The sequence below is a fragment of the Xenopus laevis genome, chromosome 8S (assembly GCF_017654675.1).
Source record: "Xenopus laevis strain J_2021 chromosome 8S, Xenopus_laevis_v10.1, whole genome shotgun sequence".
NCBI classification, from domain to species: domain Eukaryota; kingdom Metazoa; phylum Chordata; class Amphibia; order Anura; family Pipidae; genus Xenopus; species Xenopus laevis.
The window spans coordinates 95,074,637-95,094,628 of NC_054386.1; the positions used below are offsets into that span (position 1 = coordinate 95,074,637).

Below are 19,992 nucleotides of genomic sequence, written 5' to 3' on the forward strand. Positions count from 1 at the left end.
GAGCTCCGCAGATGTTTTTTAAGACAGATTGTATGCTACGTATGACTCCAAAAATTCAGAACAAGTGCTAAGCTTCCTGGTCACGGCTCTGCTTGCGCCTGTAGCAGTCCCTTTGGCCTTGGGAGGAGCCCTCAGCTACTCAGATGCCTCCAAGTCTTACCTTGAGAGGAGCCAACAGATGTTCTGAATGAGCAAAGGGGCACGTGCATTTCCAAGGTTTTGGACGGAAGGCAACAGTTCAGGGAGTAGACAAAAATTGTAGTCAGGCAGATGGAGTTCAAGCAAGGTCAATCAGGCCAGGCTATGTACAGGCAGAGTTCAAAGGAATTTCAGGCAGGCAAGGGTCAATATCGGTAGAGTTCAGAATAGGCAGGCAGTGAAGGATCAAAACCTGAATCAGAGGCAAAATCATTCCCAGATACTAACAAATTAGACCTAACAATGGGCAATGAGTTTGGGCTCAAAGACCCTTTAAATATTCAAATTTTGCCCCTCCCTGGCGTAATGACGCCCAGAAGAGCGTGCCTCACGCACCATAAGAGAACCACCGCTAAGAAGAGGAAGAAGCCTGTGGCGGGCGTCCCCTCCAGCCCACTGGAACAACAGGGTAAATCCTTACACTGTATTGGCTAATTTGGGATTCCTCTGTCTGTAATGGGTACTTAGGTGGAACTGTTTCATCAGGGCTGCAGAATGATATAAAGCAAATCATTAAAAGAAAAAAGCTGCCCGTCTCACAATGCTACTGTTTCTAAACTAAAATGTAATTTTCAGATGAATTATTTAAGCAAGTTTTCTAAATACAATCAATTAAATAGTCTGTACTGTTTCTGAAATAATCAAGTTTATCTTCACTATCCCTCTCTCAGCATCTGTTTCTCTTCATTCTGTCTTCATTCTGGAGTTGGGTGTCAGATATTCACTGACAGTTAGATCCAATATATCTTATAGGGGGCTCCTTTTGCCTAGAAGATGTATTGGAGCTCACTCTATTAAAATCATGTCTCTCTACATGCAGGATTTGTGCAAAAGGCAGTTATTTTGTTTGTACTGGAATCAGTTATTTGAGTGGCTGATTTCAGGTTCCTCTGTCTGTGAAGTAACTGTTCAGTTTTTCAAGGAAACAGATATAACTACTAAACATCAGGGCTGCAGAATAAATATAAAGCAGATCATTAAAAGTAAAAAGCTGCCCTTCTCAAAATGCTACTGTTTTCCCAACTAAAACCTAATTTTCAGGTGAATTATTTAAACACGGCATCTTCTCCGTGTCATTGCAAGAGACAGAGTAAGTGATAAAACGTCTTTATTTGCATGACAGGCTGCGGGGAGTCGTCTTAACTGATTTGTGGCTTTGCTGCAACTGCCTGTCATTTCTATTGGCTGCTAGACCACAAGGGCAGCTCTTTATCTGCATTCAGCCTTATAAAGCTGCCATAGGGCTCCACAACTTGCTATTGGGAATTATTCCTGCTCTTCAACAGATTCCTTGTATTGTGCAGGTACAGTGACTTTCCCCATAGCATTCCTATGACGAGCCTTAGCTTGGGGTGACTTGGTATAATTATTTATTACAATATATCATACCTGCTTAGAGTTCAGTACTATTATCACTGCTAATTTGCTTTTTTCTCCAATTAGGATTATGAAGACCATGTGTCCTGCCACCATCTTCCTTGTGTCTCTGTTTTCCCTACTGATCCCAACTCACTCGGCCCCTGATCCCACCCTGGACACTCACTGGCAGCTGTGGGTTAAAACTCACCAGAAAATCTATAAGGATGCGGTAAGGACTTATACTATTGCTTTTTATAACCACTTATTGTCGATACTAAATTCATCGTATGGGATCGTTATCCAGAAACCTGTTATCCAGAAAGATCTAAATTACAGAAAGGCCATCTCTCCTAGGCTCCATTTTATCCAAATTAGTAAAAATGATTTCCTTTTTCTGTGTAATAATAAAACAGTAGCTTGTAAAATACACAAATAACAATTGCTAAATTCTCATTTTGCAATGTAATATTATACACGTGGCAGTAACTGCATTGCACACTTTTATTGTGCATTTTTAAGGTTTTCATACAGAAGAACTAAAGATTAACTAAAGAAGTAGCTAGAAATGTTGTACATTATGTTTTGTGCTTCTGTACCAGCCCAAGGCAACCACAGCCCTTTAGCAGTAAAGATCTGTGTCTCCAAAGATGCCCCAGTAGCTCCCTAATCAAAGGTCTATAACAAACTATAGCCAGTAAGGATATATAAGAGTGTATCACAACCTGTAGTTAATTTAGAGTAGTCACAGATGAACATCTCCCAGTCAATAAGATTAGGATAGTGCTGCGCATGGCTGATGAGAGGTGGAAAAAAAGCTGATCATCAGCTCTTTGTGCCACTAGCCTTAAAGTTGGAGGTCTCCTACAACCTGCAGTCAGTTAGACCCAACGATGAGCCAATCCAACTGTCATACACAGTCCCTCATGCACGGACTTAGCAGACAGCTTCTAGTCAAGCACATCACCCAATCAGCAGGTAGTATTTACTACTATTTAACAGCGACGCATCGTATTGGTTTCCATGGGTTACTAGACTTGGCAAGTCTTTTTGCCTTTCATTTCATTCCCCTAAAAAACTTTTCAAAAGTACTACACAAACCTACCACTGTAATATATATATATCTATTTATATAATACACAAAAGCCATGAATATCCGGTCGATTATATCCTTATAAACAGCTTTTAGTGATGTCATTAGTTATAAACATAGCTTAGTGATTTCATTTGTATCACGACTCACTATAACTTGTGTATTATAATAAATAAAGTGCCCCTTGTTGGAAAATATGAGGATATTAGAAGTAACCTGGGAGTTCCATGGCCTGTATAAAAACTTTTATATGCTCGTGGAACTGCTCAGTGACTTATAATATCGTACTTTATTCACTATATACTATATATCTATATATATAAATCCAAAGAGTAAAGGTGCACACTGGGATTTGAAATAGTATTAAAAATTCATCTTTTATTGTTTATATTTTAAAGGAACTGGTCGACGTTTCGGTCTCTAAGACCTTTTTGTTAACTACATCAAACCTGTAGCTAATTCATTGGCTGCCTCTAGATTGGCAGCTGCAAAACCCTTACATGGAGCAAGGAGCCCAGCCTGCTCTCTTCCATCCACTCCAGGGACCCATAATCCAGCTTTTACCAAACTGGTTCATCACTTAAACAGTTTAACTAGCTGCAGCAATACACATTTCCCTGGAGTTTCTTATTTCACTTCGAAATTCGACGATCGAATAGAATCCTCCGACATTTGAAGGATTTTATACATTGTACTTCGAATCGAACTATTCCAACGATGTACGATTTTCCCAAAAAATCCTTCGACTAAAAAAAACACAAAACACACAGGGGGTCCCCCATAGGCTAAACAGCAATTCAGCAGGTTTAAATTTGGTGTAGTATTGAAGTTGAAGCTTTATTAAAGAGACAGTACTTCGATTATCGAATGGTCGAACGATTCTTTTACTTGAAATCGAAGTCAAAGTAAGTCAAAGTAGTCAAAGTAAAGTCATAGTATCCTATTCGTTGGTCGAAGTAGCCAAAAAATTACTTTGAATTTCCAAATTTTTTTAATTTAGAAAATTCCCTTGAATTTAGTTCGACCCTTGATAAATCTGCCCCTTGATATTGTGCACTTTTGACACACATTTCTTACAATATATATATATATATATATTTCTCATCAACACAGGAGGAGGAACGTGCCAGACGGACCATCTGGGAGGAGACACTGAAATTTATCACAGTCCATAACTTGGAACATTCCTTGGGACTCCACACTTATGAGGTTGGGATGAACCATCTGGGAGATATGGTAAGAACTCTGAGTATGTGTGTTTTAATAGCTTTATTGGCTATTGCTATAACTCTTTCTATAACTCTTGCTGCTGTATTTGCATTAATTGGCTGGAAGTTGTAGTTTAACATCTAGAAGCTACAGGTTGAACAGCCCCTCTAGAAAATGGTTCTAGTTGTCCAACATCTAGAACTCCTAACACCTCCTCATCATTCTTCAAGTACTTCTCCACAGTCTCAGTATCTGACCCTGTGAGGCAGCGCAAGAAGAATAAAGAAGATTTAGCTGAGTGCAGCGAACCACTGTGGGGTTTATAGTTATACACTTCCGGGGTTATTTATCAAATTCCAAATTTTGCTGATTATTTTTTTTAAAAAAGTCAGACCAAACTAGAATAAAAATGTGACCTTATTTATTATTAAAAATGCAAAATATTATGATATCGGGGAAAAACTCAATAAAATTGAGAGAAAAAAGATTTTTCCCCAAAAAGTCGGAATTTCGGGCTAATTCCAGCGCAGACCACATAAACTTGCAAATAAGATAGGGACGTCTCCAATTGGCAGGTCTGAGATGCTGGATTTTCTGATTCAGATTTCCATCCTTGGGGTATACATAAATCTCGAAAAATTCAAGTTTTTTTTTCCCACTAAAAATTCAGATTTGCACTAAATGACAAACATCAGTAAAGTGAAAAGCGGCTATTTACAAAAGTAATTGTAGTATTTGTGGATACCTTGCTGATTCCTGCTTGTTACATGGGATACATTTAAAACTGCTGAAAATCTGTAACCAATGAACAGAATATTGGAACGTTGCTTAGAGATGATAATTAAAACGTTTGCCTTTGTTTAACAGACTGTGGAGGAATTCACTGCCACTATGAAAGGATTTCAAGCTTCTGATGATCCAGTGCCCAATGTAATGTATGTACCACAGGAAGGGGTTAAACCCCCAGAGGCAATAGACTGGAGAGAGAGAGGCTATGTGACTAAAGTGATGGACCAGGTATAGCCGAACCCCAACAATATTATCAGACATTACAGTTGTAACTTTTACGGAGGAATTCCATGAAAAGCACAAGGCTGAAGGCTGAGTGTTTTTACACAGGTCGTGGTGACTTCTAGGAGGTTATTTATCAAAGTCCAAATGCCAAAAACTTGAAAAAACTCAAGTATTTTTCACTATAAAATCCGAATTTTTAGTGGAAGAAAAAACTTTTCTGAATTTTTTGGAATATATTAAACCCCAAGGGGCAAATTCACTAACCTCCGGAAATTCGCCAGCGACGGCTTCGCTCACATCGCCAGGCGAAAATTAGACAGGACAACTAATTCAGTAAAATGCAAAGTTGCATCCAGGGCGATGAACGAAGGCGAAGTTTCGCTAGCGTTAATTCAGCAAGCAAAGCGAACTTGCGCTAGCGTTGGCTAATTTGCTTACGGCGGGAAGTTGAATGGACGTATATGATGCAGCAAATACATTACATTACACAAGTCCAGGGAACATTAATAAGACAATAAAGTTGTTATATTGCCCTACACATGAGCCCACTGTATAGTTTATGTGCCATATGTTAGGAAATGTAGGGGGGAAGCCAGGTATCACCCTGAAAAACTGAAAAGTCACCAGCGTTTTTTTGGGAAGTAGAAAAAATTTTTTTTTTTGAGAAACTCCTATCTACTCAATTGCACTTCGCCTGGTATGAGGTGTCGAAGGCAAGTCTGGCGCAAGAGGTAACGTTCAGTAAAATCCACATCTTAGTGAATTTGCGTAGTTACGTCCATTCGACAGAGCGAAAATTTGCCTGGTGTTAGAGTGTGAAGTCCAGCTAGAGTCTATCTCCTTCACTAGCAAAGTTACACCAGCGCCCGTTAGTAAATCGGCGATGTCCCAAAATGGCTAATTTTCACCAACGTCGGTCACTTCGCCCTTTAGTAAATTTGCCCCAAGGGTGGTAAAAGTCTGGATAACAAAGTACTCCAATTCAGACCTGCCGAGTTTATGTATAAATCAATGGAGAGAAGTCCTGAAGATATTCTGATCTCTGCTGGGTTTTGTGCAATAATCCAAAGATTTTGTAGTTTTCGGGAAAAATTTTTTTTTAAAAAAAATCAGAATTTTCGGCGTAAAATATGAAAAATTAGTATGATTCGATTTTTTTTTTATGATTTTCGGAAAAATGGATTGATAAATTTGGGGAAAAAAATCAGTGCGGATTTGGTCGGACTATTTTTAAGAAAATTGTGAGAAATTTTCGGATTTTGATGAATAATCCCTGTAATATCCTCATATCCTTATTACACAAGTTCAGTCAGTCATGTGACATAAATGACATCACTGAGCTCCAATTATAACCAATGACATCACTAAGCACCCTTTATAAGGATATCATTTACAGGATATTCATGGCTCTTGTATATTATATAGTGAATAAAGTACCCCCTCTTGTAAAATATAAGGATATTATAAGTTACCGAGGAGTTTCACGACCATATAAAAACACGAGGCCGAAGGCCGAGTGTTTTTATACAGGTCATGGAACTCCGAGGTAACTTCTAATATCCTCATATTTTACAACTGGGGGTACTTTATTAATTATAATACACAAATTTTAGTAAGTCATGTGACAGAAATGACATCACTACTCACCGTTTATAACGTGAGCAGGGAGAGACTCAGGCAGGAAGTGATGTCACACCAAGCTAATATGGCAGCTGCTATCCTAAACAAACAGAGAGAGAGATTCTAGAGCTTTTTACTCAGTTATGGTAAAGCATTCTAAAGACTAAATATAGCATTCTAGTTTGCACTATTGTGGCTTATCTATTGGCAATAAAATGCCTCCGTAGCTTTCCTTCTCCGTTAAGGCTACACATATATTGTTATTGCTACTTTTTATTCAGGCCTCTCCTATTCATTTTCCTGTCTCTTATGCAAATCAAGGCATGGTTGCTATGGTAATTTGGACCCTAGCAACCAGACTGCTGAAACTGCAAACTGGAGAGCTGCTAAATAAAAAGCGAAATAACTCAAAAACCACAAATAATAAAAAATGAAAACCAATTGCAAATTATCTCAGAATATCCCTCTCTACATCATACTAAAAGGTAACTCAAAGGTGAACATCACCTTTAAGCCAAGTATTGGTCATGCAACTGGACAAACCCTGTATTGACTGCTTTCCTTTCTGTAACCGCATATTTCTTTGTCTTTCAGGGGGATTGTAAATCCTGCTATGCTTTCAGCGCTCTAGGGGCTCTGGAGGGCCAGTGGAAGAAGAAGTCGGGCAATCTGGTGCCTCTGAGTGCACAGAACCTAGTTGATTGCTCGAAAAAGGAAGGAAACAATGGCTGCGATATGGGATCCATGGAATTTTCCTATAATTACATCATGAAAGACGGTGTTATGACGGAAAACGATTATCCATACCATGCAAAGGTAATTGAAATTTGCAGCAGAAGAACAACATGCCCATAGATCAAAGTCTATTCTTTTACATGGATTAATTATTTCAATTATGTTTCGTTTAGTCTTGGAATTCACAATAACATCAAGCAGGCAGGCGCCATTTTGTGGGCACTGTGATTAAGACAAGTGTTAGATCATGCCAAAATCTGGTTTATGCGCCAACATGGGGCACTTGATGCCGATGCCCATGCGCTGGCTGCAAAATTAGATGTTGAGGGGGGAGGAGGAAGCAGGGAGGGCAGAGACATTTAGTTAAGTGCAGGGTGGAAAGTGAAAGTAATATATGATTGACAGCTGAGAGTTTTAAAGGAGAAGTAAACCCTAAAAATTAAAAATTTAATATAATGAGCTTCCCTGGCTGTAATAAAAGCTGATGCTACAGGTTTGCTGATTATTAAATTCTGAGGCTAATTGCACTGGTTTCTGTGCTGCCATGTAGTAATTATCTGTATTAATTACTAATCAGCCTTATATTGTGACATTTCTATTCTATGTGTACTGTATATTGTGTGGGTCCCTAAGCTCAGTAAGTGACAGCAGCACAGAGCATGTGCAGTGAATCAGCAGACAAGAAGATGGGGAGCTACTGGGGCATCTTTGGAGACACAGATCTTTACTGCTAAAGGGCTGTGGTTGCCTTGGGCTGGTACAGAATCCTAACACATAACGTACAACATTTCTAGCTACTTCTTTATTTACGCTTTAGTTCTCCTTTAAGGGACCCCTAACTAAGGGAGTCGGCATTAAACTTCACAACCCAGGAAAGATGAAGCACCCTGAGCAGCATAATGATCCATTATCGCATTAGAGTAACCAGTAAGGATGATCACAAAAGGTGTAAGGAGTCTCCTTGTGTGTGTTCAGAAAATGATATTCATTATTCTGCTATTACTGTGGTTTAGCGTTTACAAACAGAATTCATCCGGATGATTCCAACAAAACAAATTAATTAATATCTACATGATTTTCTTCTTATTCCCAGGAGGGGAGGTGCAGATTTGACGCAAATAATGTAGTCGCAAGGTGTAGCGGTTATGTAAAGTTAAAAATCGGGAGTGAAGATGACCTGAAACATGCAGTGGGAATCATTGGACCTGTGGCCGTAGCTATAGACGCCAAACATGAGTTTAAAGACTACCAATGTGGTTTGTATCTGAGATTTTTATATCTACTTTACTACATGTTAATGCATTAAACACTTTGCTATGCAGCAGTGCCTTATGCCAACTTTATTTATACTGCTTGGGGCCTGGGGTTTCCTGGATAAGAAATCTTCCATAATTTGGATCTGCCTGTAAGGGCAGACACATGCTCCGATTAGGGTAGATTAGTCGCCCAGCGACAAATCTCCTCTTCTTCAGGGCAACTAATGCCCCCGAACTACCTCCCGCAGGCTAGAATGTAAATCGCTGGCGAGATGGCAATCGGAGCGCTTCGTTTTCCGAAGTCACCTGAAGTGAAGGAAACTTCAGGCGACCTTAGAAAACGAAGCGCTCCGAGTGCCATTCCACTGGCGATTTACATTCTAGCCTGCGGGAGGCAGTTCTGGTAGATTAGTCGTCCTGAAGAAGAGCCGACTAAATGTCCCCGAATCTGAGCGTGTGTCTCTGCCCTAAGTCTACTAGAAAAGCATGTAAACATTAAATAAACCCAATAGGCTGGTTTTGCTTCCAATAAGGATCAATTATATCTTAGTTGGGATCAAGTACAAGGTACTGTTTTATTATTACACAGAAAAAGGAAATCATGTTTGTCTCTGTTACTTAAAACGTCACAATGATGTTGCCCTAGAGATTGCTTCTTTTTGCCATGATATCCCTTAACAGGAAACCTGATATCCATAAAGTTCCAATATACAGGAAGGCCATCTCTCATACACTATACTTTAATTAATTCTAATATTAAAACATGATTTCACGTTTCTCTATAATAATAAAACAGTAGCTTGTACTTGATCCCAACTAAGATATAATTAATCCTTATTGGAGGCAAAACCAGCCTATTGGGTTTATGCAGCATTTAAATGATTTTTTAGTAGACTTAAGGTAGGAAGATCCAAATTACAGAAAGGATCCATTATCCGGAGAGACAGAGAGACATGCGCTCAGATTCGGGGAGATTTAGTCGCCCGGCGATAAATCCCCTCTTCTTCGGGGAGCCTAATCTCCCCAAACTGCCTTCTGCCGGCTACAATCTAAATCGCCGGCAGGATGGCACTCGGAGCGCTTTGTTTTCCGAAGTCACCTGAAGTTTCCTCGTGAGGCAACTTCGGGCTCCGATTGCCATCTCGCAGGTGATTTACATTCTAGCCGGCGGGAGGCAGTTTGGGGAGATTAGTCGCCCCAAAGAAGAGATTTGTCGCTGGGCAACTAATCTTGAATCTGAGCATGTATCTCTGCCCTTAAGGTATGGAAATCCAAATTATGGAAGATTCCTTATCCAGAAAACCCCAGGTCCCAAGCATTCTGAATAACAGGTCCCAAGAATTCTAGATAACAGGTCCCAAGAATTCTGGATAACAGGTCCCATTCCTGTAACAATATTTATATATTTTTTTTGTCTATCTTGATAACACATTATTTTTCTGGCGGCAGGTGTTTATACCAACCCTAATTGCAACAGTTCTCAAGGTGGCCAGGATCATGCCGTGCTTGTGGTTGGATATGGTAGAGAGGATGGCAAAGACTACTGGCTGGTTAAGAACAGGTAAGCGATCATGAAAGTAATAGCGGCAGTAGGCCCTCATTTTTTTCCAAATCTGCACGGTTTATTTCATCTTATTTGTCAATACATTTTCCCCGAAAAATTCCAGTTCCGGAAAAAAAAAAAGTGAAAATCATAAGAAAATTCGATTTGTACTAATTTTTCGGATTTTCTATTTTTGCCTGAAAACCACAAAATCTTCGGATTTTTGCATGAAACCCAGCGCATAGTAGAATATCTTCGGAATGTCTCCCATTGACTTATGCAACCTTGGCAGGTCTGAGATGCCGGATTTTCGGATTCTGACTTTTTCCATCCTCGGGGTAGAATAATTAATAATTCGGATTTTATAGTAAAAAAAACCTTTAACTTTTTGAGTTTTTGGCATTCAGACTTTAATAAATAACCCCCTACATGTAGGGTTGCTACCCAGTAAGTAAAAAAACACCTGCTACAGGTTGCAGACATATGTACAGGCAATGTTATAGAGAAGCAGAGTAAAAAAAAACCCCCAGAAATATAAATGTATACATTAAATAGGAAAAGAAGACCAACTGCAAGTATCTAATATATCACATCATACTAAACGTTTATTGTAAAGTACTGTATATATGGTATACATTATGGGGCCGATTCACAAAGGGTCGAATATTGAGGGTTAATTAACCCTCGATATTCGACTGGGAATTAAAATCCTTTGACTTCGAATATCGAAGGATTTTAGCGCAAATAGTGCGATCGAACGATCGAAGGATTATTCCTTCGATCGAACGATAAAATGCTTCGAATCGAACGATTCTAAGGATTTAAATCCAACGATCTATGGAATATCCTTCGATCAAAAAAACTTAGGAAAGCCTATGGGGACCTTCCCCATAGGCTAACATTGAGTTCGGTAGCTTTTAGATGGCGAACTAGGGGGTCGAAGTTTTTTCTTAAAGAGACAGTACTTCGACTATCGAATAGTCGAATAGCCGAACGATTTTTAGTTCGAATCCTTCGATTCGAAGTCGTAGTCGAAGGTCGTAGTAGCCCATTCGATGGTCGAAGTAGCCCAAAAAACACTTCGAAATTCGAAGTTTTTTTTACTTCGAATCCTTCACTCGAAGTTAGTGAATCGGCCCCTTAATGATAGCTATCAATAACCTTTCATGTTTGCGCATTTGAATAATTTGTATTAACTCTCCCTTTGTTTCAGCCATGGGACAACCTTTGGTGAGAAAGGATACATTAAAATAAGACGAAATTATGACAACCACTGCGGCATTGCAAATCACGGTATCTACCCCACTTTTGGATAGGAGAAGTTACTCCTTAATAAAAATATAGCTAGATGCATTGTGTTTTATATTGTTAAAGGAGAACTAAGCCCTAAAGATGAATGTTGCTAAATATGCCATATTTTATATACTGAACTTACGGCACCAGCCTAAAGGTTCTGCTTCTGGGGGCATTTTCAGAGAATCAGATCTTCATTGCTAAAGGGCTGGTACAGAAACCCAAAACATAGGATGCAGCATTTCTAGCCTCATTCTTTATTTTAGTTCTGCACAATGTGGCTGGTGCACTTAGATACTTTTGTAGCAATTTAAGATAAGCAAAGAAACGATTAAGATAAGCAGGTCTCTTGGGGAAACTGTGACTTGCAACTTAAAGGGCAATTCACCTTCATTAACTGTAATAACACATAAAAACCACAGAAATGTGTTCAAACTTTTATAACCTGCCAAATTGTATTAGTGTATTAGTGAATAAAGTACCTCCTCTTGTAATATATAAGGATATTATAAGTTACCGAGGTGTTTCATGACCATCGCAAGTGTTTCTATACAGGTCATGGAACTCCAAGGTAACTTCTAATATCTTCATATTTTGCAATTGGGGTACTTTATTTATTATAATACACAAATTTCAGTGAGTCATGTGACAGAAATGACATCAGAACTCACCGTTTATAACTGATGACATCAGAACTCACCGTTTACAAGGATATAATTTACAAGATATTCAGAGCTTTTGTGTATTATATATATTATCGGCTGAATCCTTCTGTCCGGCCAAACCAAATCCGAATTTGCATATGCATATTAGGGGTGGGAAAGGGAAATCACGTGACTTTTTGTCACAAAACAAGGAAGTAAAAAATGTTGTCCCCTTCCCACCCCTAATTTTCATATGCAAATTAGGATTAGGTTCGGCATTTTACTTCTTCCTCTTTAAAAGGAAATATTGCCATTATTGAATATGTGCTGCCTGCTGACAACATTTTAATATTAAAAGCAGGGATCATTTAGGCCACATCCCTGATCCTGGTTCTGCCCATATATTCCCACATGCCCTAACTCTCTGCTAAGCCCTGTCTTTTTTGGGAGCCTGCAATTTGAGACTGTCCTATTTATACTGAGACTATGGGACGATTTGTACATGTGCTATAGCCCTTACAGTGTTACTTACCCTTTCCTATGTGCTTGTAGTAATATTTAGTGCAGAGCTTGTCTGTATGAATTGTATTTGTATTATTCTATCTACCCTATTGCTTCTGACCAGAACTGTGGAATAAACTGGTTTTATAAAGTAATACTATATATCCATAATTATGTAATATTGCTTCCAGGAATCAAAAATGCTCTATTTTATGACAATAAATATTGTTTGTCAAGGCATTTCATCTTTTTCATTATTTTTGAAAAGTGGCATCCTATAATACTGTATATAGTAGAGAATACATAAACAACTAAACTGTTAAAAGGCGCAAGGCCATCAGGTCTCGTATAGCTACAGATACGGGATCCATTATCTGGAAACCTGTTATCCAGAAAGATCCAAATTATGGGCTAATTTTCAGGGGTACTAACCAGTCGCTTTTAGAGCTGATCAGTAAGGTATTGTACAATAGGTTCATGGGCTAATAATACACATGGGCTAATAATACAGATGGGCTAATAATACATGTGGGCTAATAATACACGTGGGCTAATAATACACGTGGGCTAATAATACACATGGGCTAGTAATACACGTGGGCTAATAATACAAATGAGCTAATAATACATGTAGGCTAATAATACACATGGGCTAATAATACACATGGGCTAATAATACACATGGGCTCATACACATAACTTCTTGGAAACTCGCTACAAACTGTTTCAATCTGGCAAAAATGAGGGATGAGTCAGTGTATGAACTACCATCATTTTCGCTATTTTATGCTGGTGCAGTTGCACTAGTTTAATTAAGTATCTTGTTTAAAGGAGAACTAAAGCTCAATAAATTATGTTCTGGGTTTCTGTATCAGCCCAAGGCAACCACAGCCCTTTAGCAGTAAAGATCTGTGTCTCCAAAGATGCCCCAGTAGCTCCCCATCTTCTTTTCTGCTGATTCACTGCACATGCTCTGTGCTGCTGTCACTTACTGAGCTTAGGGACCAACTCACAATATACAGTACACATAGAATAGAAATGTCACAATATAAGGCTGATTAGTAATTAATACACATAATTACTACATGGCAGCACAGAAACCAGTGCAATTAGCATCAGAATTTAATAATCAGCAAACCTGTAGCATCAGCTTATATTACAGGGGAAGCTCATTTTCTGCTGGATAATTAGTGACGACCCCTAAGATTAGCTTCTCAACAGCGGCTCAGAGCCCACTGAGCATGTGCGTGTCACAGACACTCCTAACAAACCCCCGAAATGGGAAACGCCCTGTGACAACTTTGACGACCTGGATCTTTACTACTATAGAGATGCTGAACCACTAGGCTGGTCTAATAAGATCGATATATAAAATGTGGCATTTCTAGCCATATTTATTTTTAGGGTTTAGCTTGGGGAATTCACATGAAACAGGCGATCACTCGAGATAAAGAGTTGAAGTTGATTGACAGGAGCTGCGTGGATTCTGTACTCCAAAGAGGCAGAATACAGAAGAAAGAACAGGGGAGTATTTTATACTCTTCTACACCACATGTTATTACATTAAGTTCTGCAAAAGGCAGAAAAACTTTGGTGTGGGAGCCGTACCTTCAGCTTTGAGAACAGCCTTGAATAAAGGGAGTCGCACCTCCCTAAAGGTCCCACAGCTGTGAAACAAATAAACCATAAAGTACTGATAAGAGCCACTCTGAAGATGTTACACCAATGGTACAGCCGTGAAGGTTTAATTTGAAACTGGTTTTCTTTTGGGACTTTTCGCGGCTTTGGCTCCATTCCATCTCTGGGGTCTTCTCCTCTTTAGGTCTTTGGTGCCTTGGGACTTCAGCGCTTTGGGTTCAGCTCACACACTCTTAAGGGGGGCCCAACTAATTTGGAAAGTGTAGCACAGTCAGGCCCCCCTTTAGGCCAGAGACGACTGTACCCCCTGATGGCGGCCCTGGCAGGGGCCCATAAGGACTGGGACCCACTGTGTTTTCTCCTGGTGTCCCAGTTCTACCCTTTGTGGCCTATTTGGGATTTCCTAGTAATATATAAAAAGTAAAAGAAATAGGTCATTGTCTTGGCAGGAGGAAAGGAACAGCTGCTGGGTTTGATTCCTTTACAGCTCTATTCTCACTTTAGCCCATAACAAGCTTTACATTTTTTTTTATTACATGAACTTCCTCAGCTGGCAAATTGTTTGCCATGACAAGTAAAAGCCACCAGTAACAGCAGCATTAGCAGCTTTTAGAGTGTCAGCTCTCCTTAACTGAATCTTTGTGTATGTTTTATAGGAGTGCAGTGTCACAGAGGACCTCCAAGTCCCATCAGATGATCCCACTCTCAGACTTTATATATAAGTTATATAGAGATATAATTAGTTATAAATTAGGCAGTGTCTTCTATCACTTTGGAGAAAAAGTAGACGGTGTGTAGGGTTTGAATTGTAAATAGTGAATAGAAATGGAGGAACTAAAAGGAATTGTTCAGTGTAAAAATAAAAACTGGGTAAATAGACAGGCTGTGCAAAATAAAACATGTTTCTAATATAGTTAGTTAGCCAAAAATGTAATGTATAAAGGCTGGAGTGATTTGACGTATAACAAGTCAGTCAGACACTACTTCCTGCTTTTCAGCTCTCTTGGTTTACACTGACTGGTTACCCTGGTTACCAGGCAGTAACCAATCAGAGACTTGAGGGGAGGCCACATGGATCATATCTGTTGCTTTTGAATCTGAGCTGAATGCTGAGGATCAATTACAAACTCACTGAACAGTTATGTCCCATGTGGCCCCCCTTATAGTCACTGACTAACTCAGAGTTAGAGAGCTGAAAAGAAGGACGTTGGATTCTGGCTGTTTTATTAGACATCTGTTCACTCCAGCCTTTATATATTACATTTTTGGCTAACTAACTATATTAGAAACATTTTTTTATTTTGCACAGTCTAATCTATTTACCCAGTTTTTATTTTCACACTGAACTAATCCTTTAAAATTGCACCTCCCCATCATATGATCCGATCACTCAGCGAAGAAGCTTAAAACATAACTTTTACTTAAAGGAAAACTATACCCCCAAAATGAATACTTAAGCAACAGATAGTTTATATCAAATTGAATGACATATTAAAGAATCTTACCAAACTGGAATATATATTTACATAAATATTGCCCTTTTACATCTCTTGCCTTGAACCACCATTTTGTGACTCTATCTGTGCTGCCTCAGAGATCACCTGACCAGAAATACTACAGCTCTAACTGTAACAGGAAGAAGTGAGGAAGCAAAAGACACAACTCTGTCTGTTAATTGGCTCATGTGACCTTACATGTGGTTTGTATGTGTGCACAGTGAACCTTACGATCTCAGGGGGCGGCCCTTATTTTTTAAAATGGCAATTTTCTATTTATGATTACCCAATAGCACATACTACTAAAAAAGTATATTATTATGATAATGGTTCATTTACATGAAGCAGGGTTTTACACATGAGCTGTTTTACTCAGTCTCTTTTAATAGAGACCTACATTGTTTGGGGGGTATAGTTTTCCTTTAATAAGTTAAAATCAAAATAATGAGCCCAGAAAAGCATTAAAATGAGGTGAGGAACAGGGAGATGAATGGACTGATAATAGGTTGTCGGTATACAAAGGCTGCAGAGTGGGTCACAGATCTGCCTATTCAGTCTGCAGCCGGTTGCTAGCGTTGCCAAGGAGTAGAGGTAAGTGACGGGTGTCAAGGAACTTCAGAATGGGTCTCAGACCCCGTAAACGGCTTGTCGCCGATGGCCCACCAAACCACAATTCAACAACCACCCCTTCACCCACAGTCAAACCCTCCCAGTATCGTGGAAAGAGACAGGTAAGTTAAGCAGCATATGCATCTGACCACGCATCAAGTCTGCCTGGCCGGATTGTGATTCACATAGAAAGCTCAAAACAAATGAGCATTATTAGAGAATTCTACCCCAAAGGCTCCATTGATCACCAACCCCTTCACTCACAGAGCTCCCCTCCCGGTTCAGCTGTGAAGACACGGCCTCTATAACCAATCCTAACCAATCTAAAATGGTTAGCGCGCAAAGCAGGCTGTGACAATTTGATGATGGGGAGGTGCCATTTTAAGGGTTAGTTCTTTTTCTATTCAATTATATAGAGGCTGATTATGAAAGTGCTAATGAGAATTGTCCCACTAGGACTGAAGAAGGCCATAGATGTTACAATTATGATCTTTCCAGGAAAGATCATTGTTCTAATACACACACATGCAAAGCTAAATCGTCAGATACACAGATGGATACAATAGAATTCTACTTGTAACTGACGATTCAGCACTAACAACGGCCGGTGCCCAATCAAAAATTTCCAGCCAGGCCGATCAACGAGCCGACCGATATCCAAGTCTTCTGCCGATATCAGTCGGCTCATGTCCCACCAAACACGCACCGAATATCGGCTGAAAATTTGTTTCATACAATATTATCTGTGCGTCTATGGCCAAAAGGGATTCAGGGGCTGATCTACCCTAGACCTTTCATTCCTCACGAGCATTTGCAAGATGGTACCCCTTACCATGTTAAATGATGGACAGGATAGGATGTGGGAGATGGGAAGCTTATGTTCCTCTCCATGTCTACCCCTCTTTGTGTTCTGTTCAAGGGGGCAGCCAGAAGTTTGGGAGCACAGAGACCCGTGGAAATTCACACTATGCAAAACACAGTGTACAAAGTATAAAAAAAAAAGAAAAGGGCAGATTGCTGCCTCTGTGCACTGTAAACGACCCCTTAGGACTATAGCATAACCAAACCGGGTTAAAATTTTGCAAGTAGGCCGACTGCCTCATGTGATTTGTTATAAAAGCTTTCAGCAATAGTGTCCTGTTGACTCCATTGGGCCCCAGCACCGTTACCCCCAGGTGCTAATGCCAGGATTTACACCCCTGCTGATAGACTGAATTCATTTTAAAGATTAGTCTTCCCCGAAGTAGCTTTACGGTAGAACCCCCATTTTACGTTTTTCAGGGGACCAGGAAAGAATGATGTAAAATCCGGGAAAATGTAAAATCAGAGAAATGTGTTAAAGTAACTTTTTCTTCAAGTACTGAAAGGATATAAGCATAGGAGTCGGTTTTACTTTGAGATACAAAATTTACTGTTTTAATAACAACGGTTAAAGGAGAAACAAATCCCTTAATATAAAAAAAAAAAACTACCCCCCTACCCTACATAGAACCCCCTCCCTCCTCCCCCCCATCCTAGCTGCCCCTAACTTTTCACTTACCCCTCGGTGCAGATTCTGTCCTGCGGAGTTCCTGCGCCATCTTCTTATCTTCGGTAATCTTCAGAATGAGAACGGCGTAGTGGCACATGCACAGTTGGAGCAATGCAACAACTGCGCATGCGCCGAAACTTACGGAAATTGCAGAAGCGCCGGTCTCATTCATAAGATTACTGAAACGGCTGAAGATGGCACCCGAAAACTCCGCTGGACAGAATCTGCACCGAGGGGTAAGTAAAAAGTCAGGGACATTTGCCCGGGGGGCAGCTAGGCTGGGGGGAGGGGGTCTATGTTGGGTAGGGTTTTTTTATTAAGGGTTTGTTTCTCCTTTAAAGGGGAAGTAAAGTCTAAAATAGAATAAGGCTAGAAATGCTGTATTTTGTATACATAAATATGAACTTACTGCACCACAAGCCTAATCAAACAAATGATTTATGCTTTCAAAGTTGGCCACAGGGGGGTCACCATCTTGTAACTTTATTAAAAATCTTTGCAAGACCAAGACTATGCACTTGCTCAGTGTGGTCTGGGCTGCTTAGGGATCGTCATAAATGATCAAAACAGCACAAGTCAAATAATATCTGCCAGAAGCCGATACAGAAAGACTGATAATCAGAATATACAGACTGCACTGGGTCCTGTGTTGTCATGTAATTTAAGGTGGATTTTATAGTTTTTGTATTGTTTAATACAAACTTTCTGCAGAACCAGTGGCTGCAGCAAAAATCATCTTCCAAATAGAATCCCAGTTTATCTGCTTAAAACTAGGCTCCATGATCTTTGTCCCTGCAGCTGGAGTTGGAAACAGTAAAGGGGATGTAAAGCCAAAATAAAATCCAATACACATCTCTACACAGTCACCGACTGCTCTACAGGGAAACAAACAAAGCTGCTTGAGTTTCTGCATGGCTGGTAAGTAAGACGGTCGTTCCCCCTGCTGTTCATAAGTATGATTGTTTCCCTGCAGAGCAGTTAGGGACCTTCTGACAATTATTATCCACAGCAGTAAATGAAGGGAGAATTTCACTGCATACAGTCAGGTTTCTTATAAAAACGGTAGAAAAGCAAAAATAGGATTTTATTTTTTTGCCTTACATGCCCTTTAAGCATTGCAGCATTAGGGTTATACCATGGGGTGCATATGCAAGACTTTTTGTCAGTCTCATGCACAACCTAAAGCAATAAGAGATTGGTGCAGGACTGTATAAGGGGCAGACTAATTGGAATTGACCATTTACAGGCAGAACCAAGGCAACATGTACATCTGGTTAGTATTTTAAAGCTCTTTATTTCACAAATAATAACATTTACAGAGGGAAAAAAAGCTATTTTTTTGGGAACATCGGGACAAAATTTGGACTTAAGATCCAGGACAACATTACTTAAATCAGGGAAATGCAACCATTGAAAGGCATTATAAATTGGTGGGACCACAAACAGGGTCGGACTGGGGGGCCCAGGGCCCACCAGGACTGCTGTCCAGGGCCCACCTCTAGATGGCGGGGGCCCATGAGGGTTGGGCCCCCCATGTTTTTTCCCGGTGTCCCGCCAGGCCAATCCGACCCTGACCACAAATTAAAAAAAATTAAAATGCGGTAAAACTTAAAATCGGAGTACTTAAAATCGAGGTTTCGCTGTAGTTTCTGTGAATTATTAAACATATTTTTAAAGAGTATGCAGGAATTTTGAGAATAAGGGGGGGGGGGAACAATCCCAATATCACATGAGCCTCCAGCTTGACTCAGAGAAATGATCAGGAATCATGTGAGTTTTGGAGAATGGAAAACATTTGCTGGACAAGAAGATTCAGAAAACGCCGTGTCTTTCTCTGATCACATTGTGTGACTGCACACGCTACAGAGTTAACTCTCATATTCCTATTCACATTCATTACCATCGCAAGCTCTATTTTACAATGCTAAAGAGACATGATTACTCCACTGCATTATAATCCCATTTTTTTTTGGGCAAGCATTTAGAAACCAGTTATTTTCCGACGTTATATTTGTATTTAGTTTATTGCTGAATCAGCTGCAGTCATGCCAACAACAGTGCAGTATCATGTTAATGAGCCATTCAGATAAAAAAAAAAATTGACCCAGCTTTGGGGAAAATTCACTAACCTCCGGAAACTCGCAAGCAATGGATTTGCTCACATCGCCACACACGAAAATTCACCAGGACAACGCTAATTCACAAAAATGCAAAGTTGCGTCCAGGGCGCCGAACGATGGTGAAATTTCACTAGCG

General features: G+C 39.8%; 1 protein-coding gene across 1 annotated transcript; it reads left to right on the top strand.

Annotated features, from left to right (window-relative positions):
- Positions 1–1,299: 1,299 nt before the first annotated feature.
- On the top strand, positions 1,300–11,669 carry LOC108700336 (cathepsin S). The gene is made up of 8 exons (XM_018233440.2): positions 1,300–1,502; positions 1,642–1,786; positions 3,761–3,883; positions 4,724–4,873; positions 7,085–7,306; positions 8,319–8,481; positions 9,931–10,042; positions 11,238–11,669. The coding sequence occupies exons 2-8, from the start codon at positions 1,646–1,648 to the stop codon at positions 11,338–11,340; spliced, it is 1,014 nt and encodes a 337-aa protein (XP_018088929.1). The 5' UTR covers positions 1,300–1,502; positions 1,642–1,645; the 3' UTR covers positions 11,341–11,669.
- Positions 11,670–19,992: the final 8,323 nt, after the last annotated feature.